This window comes from Suricata suricatta, chromosome 13 (assembly GCF_006229205.1).
Source record: "Suricata suricatta isolate VVHF042 chromosome 13, meerkat_22Aug2017_6uvM2_HiC, whole genome shotgun sequence".
Taxonomy (NCBI): domain Eukaryota; kingdom Metazoa; phylum Chordata; class Mammalia; order Carnivora; family Herpestidae; genus Suricata; species Suricata suricatta.
In genome coordinates this window covers 52,234,141-52,240,640 of record NC_043712.1, presented here as the reverse complement: position 1 = coordinate 52,240,640, position 6,500 = coordinate 52,234,141, and the positions used below count along the sequence as shown (strand labels likewise).

The 6,500-nt window shown below is 41.5% G+C and overlaps 1 protein-coding gene across 4 annotated transcripts in view; it reads right to left on the bottom strand.

Moving 5' to 3' along the window:
- TTC39B (tetratricopeptide repeat domain 39B) overlaps positions 1-6,500 on the bottom strand; it is a 122,256-nt gene that overhangs the window by 3,604 nt on the left and 112,152 nt on the right. For all 4 annotated transcript variants that reach the window (XM_029920121.1, XM_029920120.1, XM_029920123.1 and 1 more), the window contains 2 exons: positions 3,007-3,124; positions 1,123-1,239 (listed from right to left, as the gene is read on the bottom strand). In XM_029920121.1, coding sequence (XP_029775981.1) covers positions 1,123-1,239; positions 3,007-3,124 — 235 coding nt within the window. The remainder of the gene's footprint in view (positions 1-1,122; positions 1,240-3,006; positions 3,125-6,500) is intronic.

Sequence of the window (6,500 nt, the reverse complement as noted above, 5' to 3'; positions counted from 1 at the left end):
CAGGGACTCTGTACCACATGGTAAATCTCAGCAAAGCATGTACCAGTGCTGTTTTTCTTATTCATTTGTTTATTCAACATCTCCCTCTAAGTAAACAAGAAGAAATGCTGCCCGTTTATGTATAGTTGTCTGTCTAGGGCCTTTACTAATGTCTGGCACATAATATGTGCTAAGTGAATTCTTGCTGAACTTGAGTAAATGAACAAACCAATGAATCACTAAGCTATTTATGGCCTAAAGCTATTACGTTATTCTTTCTCCACTGTCAGAAGCACTCAAGAGGTTTGTGGTCAAACAGACCACAGGGGTTTTGCCTCTGCTAGGTTAGCCCTGATCACAAGTCTGAGAGCCATTGTCTAGCAGAAATGAAAGTGCTTTAAAATTACCACAGCAGACAGAAAGAAAAGAGAGCCAGGGAAAGATTCGGAGGGTTTCTTCAAATCACTGGCTCTTCAAGGAAATGAGAGATACAGTTGAATACACCAAGGGTCAGCAAACCATGACCAAAATAATGGCCAGAGCCATATACACCCATTTATTTACATATTATCTTCTATGGCTGCTTTCAATACAATTGAGGAGTTGCAATGTATACTGTAAAACCAAAAATACTATCTGGCCCTTTACAGAGTTTGCCAAACCCAATACAGAAGAGAATAAGTTAGAAATCTGTCATAGAGGGGTGCCCTGATGGCTCAGTGCGTTAGGGATCCAATTCTTGATTTAGCTCAGATCACGATCTCATAGTTTATGAGTTTGAACCCCACCATCAGGCTCCACACTGGAAGTGGCTTGCGATTCTCTCTCTCCTTCTCTCTCTGCCTCTCCCATACTCTCATGTGCATTCTCTCTCCCTCTTTCTCTCAAAATAAAAAAATAATAAAATAAAAAAAAAATCTGTCCTTTAGATGCCCACAATCACAATATTTGTAAATAGTCACAGAGTCAGGCATTAAAAAGGTTAGAAGTAGCACAACTACAGCAAAAGGCACGAGCATAACATTATTACTAACTTTTCATTAATGTTTTAACTTCTAAGTATAGAACACCACTGTTGCAGTCATACTGGTATTGACGTTCCTGACTGTGCAGCCAGCAGGGAAAGCTGCCATCATGACTTACCTTGCAGTTTCTAGGGTCTTGATGGCCTTGTCAATTTCCCCTTGGCTTTTGTACAAAAAGGCCAACTCAAACAGAGTAAACGGCACTAGGTAGTGGTCATACTTCAGTAGCTTTTCACTAAAAGAATGAATGAAAAGGGATTCAGTCTTAACAGAAGAAATGAATCGTTCCTTTTCAATGTATGTACTTTCCCCATTCCTCAGAAAACAGATGCAGTACTCAGGCTATTACAGACAGAACTGTCATTATAAAGATTACAAACTTAATAAAGTAGGGCAATAAGTAGTATTCTTTGAATATATTAATCTTTTATTTTATTCTTTAATCTAAATCCAGCACTGAACATTGTTTATGCCCCTTACGAAGATGGATGGATGGAGTCTTCAAAGATTAGCCCTGGAAAAGACAAGGTCATCCTCCTAAATAAAAAGGAATCTGTTTAGGAAATGACTCCATTTAGAAATAAGAACACTGTATTGTTTTCTACTGTTAAGTTTTATAAGGCTAAAAAAGTCAATAAGGAAGTTGCCACTGCTTCTGTTTTCCACAATATTATGAAATCTGACCATATAAAATATCTAGAAGTAATAAAATACCCTTCTAAATGCATAGTTCAGCTTACAAGAACATAAGAAAAATTCTCAACAAAAAAAGCAAGCAAGCAAGCAAGCAAGCAAGCCAGACCTCTAAGTGTGTGGATGATGTCAAAGCAGTGTTGGGATCTGCTTCAGCCTTAGTCAACCAGGGCTTTATATCTCCATGTCTGTGCAAGAGATGAGGCCTTATGTCCACAGAAGAGCAGAGACCGAGTCCCCTGTATTAAGCTGGGACCATACTCCACCAGAGCAAGGGAACACTGGAAAAACCCACTCCCTGGCACAGCAGGAAGACAAGGGCAGTTGGCTCCTTGGCCTACACTCCAGGATGCAAGGAAAAAACACATTCCTTGGGAAATTAATAACCAATAGGCCTGTCCCCACGTGAATCTGCAACTCAAATTTACATGGCCCAGGGACGCCTGAGTGGCTCAGTGGGTTGAATGTCTGATTTCAGCTCAGGTCATGATCTCATGGCTCCTGAGTTTGAGCCCCAAGTCAGGCTCTGTGCTGCCAGCTAAGAGCCTAAAGCCTGCTTCAGATTCCATGTCTCCCCCTCTCTCTGCCCCTCCCCACTGGTGCTCTCTCTCTCTCTCTCTCAAAAATAAATAAACATTAAAAAAACCAGGAAACTAATTTACATGGCCCAAATGATCCAAGGACCTCTAAGCAATGACATTAACATGAAAGTGGGCCTGGGCTGACAAAGTTTGGAGGGCATCAGGCAGAAATAAAAGCAAAATCACTTTAGAGAGACTTCTTCTATCCTAGTCTCAGAGGCATCTCAAGACAAAACCCCAAGAACGTGAGCTCACGACCCAAAATCACAAAACACGTGAGCCAACAATTCACTATAGATTCAATAAACGTAACACAGAGCATAAATGGATCATCCTCTTGATCTTTCCAGAACATCGGTCCAATAGAACTCAAGAGATACTTCTTTAACATGTTTACTTAAAATGGTATATACCTTATTTGGGAAACAGACATGGTCTCTTGCCTCTTATCAGCACACCTGCCCGTCCTCCTACATTCTCATATAAAACAGTGTTCAGTGTTCACAGGACTTAGTGTTCCACTTAAACTACCCAGTGCAAATGCGTAAGGCCATGTTCCTCGGTTCCATGGGCTGTAACCTTGTTCTCAGAGGACAAAGAGAACACTGCTGGATTCGCACCCTGGGAACACCAAGCAGAAGGTGGGCAGCAGGAGACAGCCCATCCCCATCGCAGAGTAACTTCCTGGAAGCCGGAGCACACCCGCAGCTTGGCTTCCCTGTCCGTACCTTTGGAGGACGTGGTTGAAGCACAGCTCGGCTTGCAAGGGCCGCTGCAGGTTCTTCAGGCAGCACCCTTTCAGCAGCTGCACCAGGCACTCATCGTCCACAGAGTAGTCGCTCACGTCTTAAAGCAAAACAAAGAGAAATCACACACAAAAGGAAAAACACTTTTAAAAATATATACAATGGAGTACTATATGGCAATGAGAAAGAATGAAACCTGGCCATTTGTAGCAAAGTGGATGGACCTTGAGGGTGTCATGCTAAGTGAAATAAGTCAGGCAGAGAAGGATAGATACCTTATGTTTGCATTCATGGGTCTAAATGGAGAACAGGAGAAACTTAATGGAGGACTAGGGGGACGGGCAGGGGGAAAGAGAGTTGGTAGAGCGAGGGACACAAATCATGAGAGACTATTGAATACTGAAAAGGAACTGAGGCCTGAAGGGAGAGGGGGAGGGGGAAGGGACTTATGGTCATGGAGGGGGGCACTTGCGGGGAGAAGCACTGGGTGTTATATGGGAACCAATTTGACAATAAACTATTATAAAATAAAATTTAAAAAATCCTTATTAAGAGGGACAACAAATAGATCTTTGGTTTCTGAGGGATCATTTTTTATTTATTTATTTGAGAGAGAGAGAGAGAGAGAGAGAGAGAGAGAGAGAGAAAGCGCAAGTGGGGGAGGGATAGAGAGAGAGGGAGAGAGAGGCCCAAGCAGGATGCTGGCTGTCAGCATGGAGCCCAATGGGGGGCTCAAACTCACAAACCCCGAGATCATGACCTGAGCCGGTTATCAAGAGCTGGACATTTAACTGAATGAGGTACTCAGGTGTCCCTCAGAGATATCATTTAAACACAAGAAAAATATTTTTACAGCATTTGTTATATTTCACTTAATAAAGCACAATGAAAATATTTTAAATTTTAAGAATAGGAAGTTTACTACATTAATACATCATTTTATTAAGGGGTTCACTCTATCCACTTTAAAATCTTTTTTCAGGGGTACCTGGTGGCTCGTTCAGTTAAGCATCTAACTCTTGGTTTCAGCTCAGGTCATGATCGCATGGGTTCAAGCCCCACATCGGGCTCTGTACTGTTAGCAAGAGGACTGCTTGGGATTTCTCTCTCCCTCTACCCTCCCCAACGCACAAGGACACATGTGCGCCCGCGCTTTCTTTCTCTCAAAATAAATAAGGTGTAAAAAAAATATTTGAGATCTTAAAAATATATATATTACAAAAAAATCTTTTTCACGTGCGCATTCTCGGAGTTATGTGACCTTAGATGTAACCTGAACTCTAAATAAAGCCAGGGCTTTGTTAGTGCCGTGAAAGGTAAAGCAGCGCGGAGCAAGAAGCCTGCCTCGCCCTGGGCTCTGGCGTCGAGCAGTGCCAAGAGGATAACACTTCCATATGGAGAAGCAGATGGCTCCCCACCCGTTAAAAATTCAGGAAGTAGAATGCCCTCTCCAGATCATTCTGTTTACAACTTATCCATTCTCCCAGGTTATGTTCTTTTGGGGGGAAATTATGTCATAAAATTAGACAAAATAGTTCTGAAGTGCATGCAAGTTACCTAAAACCCTCACAATCTTGCAATTGCTTGAGGCTAACGCGAAGGCTTTTCTTTCACCACATTTTCCCTTTTGAAAACGACCCTTTGCCTTCTACAGTGCAACACCGTAGAATATGAAACAAAAGGAATCATATTATGTGTGACATCAACCTAACAAAGGTAGCCGTTTCACATCTACCACTTTTCAATTTGGGGGTTCTGCAAGTTGCTGTAATTAAGTGATTCCAAAGACAGACTGATAACTTACACGTTCAGGCTGTGACAACACAAGGGATTAGAGGGCAGTAAACCAAACCAGTGCCGCCTAGGAGCCCGCACATTGAGATCCTCCTGCTTCCCGGACAAACCCCAGAAATTACCATTAACACATGCTGGTGTGGCTTCAGAGAGGAGGTTGTTTTATTTATTTAAGTAATCTTATACCCTATGTGGGACTCAAACTCATGACTCTAAGATCAAGAATCGCACACTCCTCCAACTGAGCCAGCCAGGTGCACCAACACACGCTGGTGTTTTAGTTAGTAAGCTGCTTGTTTATGGGAGGTTAATGATGCTACTTGGCCAAGCAGAAGGGGGTCACTTTACTTCTAGGTGCTAAAAAGAGCCAATATTCACCTCTCACTTCCAAGCTCTGATAGTTCATTCACCAAGAAAAATCACAGATATGAACACTGCAGTACCTTTCCTATTACAATTAAGGCCTCTTTTTCCACACCCTCCCTCTCCACACACACAAATGTATCTACGCTTCTAAGCATGGATGCTCACTGAAATACAAGAAGCAATATCTTACCAGTTCCAGAACAGAACCCTTAGGGTCCATACTGGATGCTAGTTTTTAGTATCATTGTGCATTCTATTGAATTCTGTATTAGCAGTTTATGAAAGTTTGTCTTATAAAATTCTAGTGCTCAGTGAGGGATGGTTTTGCTGAGGAACAGTCATAACACTATGGAAAATTAAAGTACCAGTAAAGCCACACTTAGCCTTTAATCATGAGCTAAGGACGTGGAAAATGGGTTCAAAAACACCACATTCCTCTGAAAACCTTAGCAAAACCATCATTTCCTCACCACGGAGCACTGTCAGATGATTATTTTCCCTTGAAATAGGAATGCTTTATCATGATTCTCAACCTCATGGGCAAGTTCACAGATGAACATTTCAACACACCATTTCCATTTTACATTCCAAGAAAAATATACAATAATGCTGCCAAAGCACATTTTCATCACAAAAGATCTGCTTAACTTAATAACACAGAGGGTAAAAATAAAATAAAAATAAAACATAGGGTAGGCTGAGGAAAAAGAAAGTCTGAAGCCGAAACTACAAAAATATTCACGTTGAACTTTTCAGAAACTAGCTGGAAGGCACCAATGGAAAAATTTAAGAATAGATTTGGAAAGTGAAAAGCCCATCAAATAGCATTTTCCCTTTTACGTAACCCTGATTATGTTTGCTATATAATTGCACAAAGCAAATTAACTGCAACAAATAGTCAAAGAAGAACTACTCTACCAATTTCTGGCTACAGGATGAATTTAGTTAGATTTCCAATGGAACACGAATGGAATTCATAGCAGACCCTGACTCCATGCGTATTAACGAGTGCTTTTCTCTTATTAAACCATATCCTTCCCTTTGCATCCATAACCAGCCTTTCATAACTGCACTGTCAGAGGAGAACCCCAACTGTGCCCTCTGTCATCTTTTACTTCCGAGACAGTTGCCAAGAGGAGGAGAAGCAGAAACACATGCAATTCCCAACACCTCAGGTTTACAACTTCATGTCATTTTTTTCAATTTTGGATCTTTTCCCCCTTGCTGTGAAAGATAAGAGCTTAATTACTAAAAGGTCACTACTGGGGAGAAGGAGGGGGCAGACATGGAAATCTGGTCATTTTTCTGCATAAAAC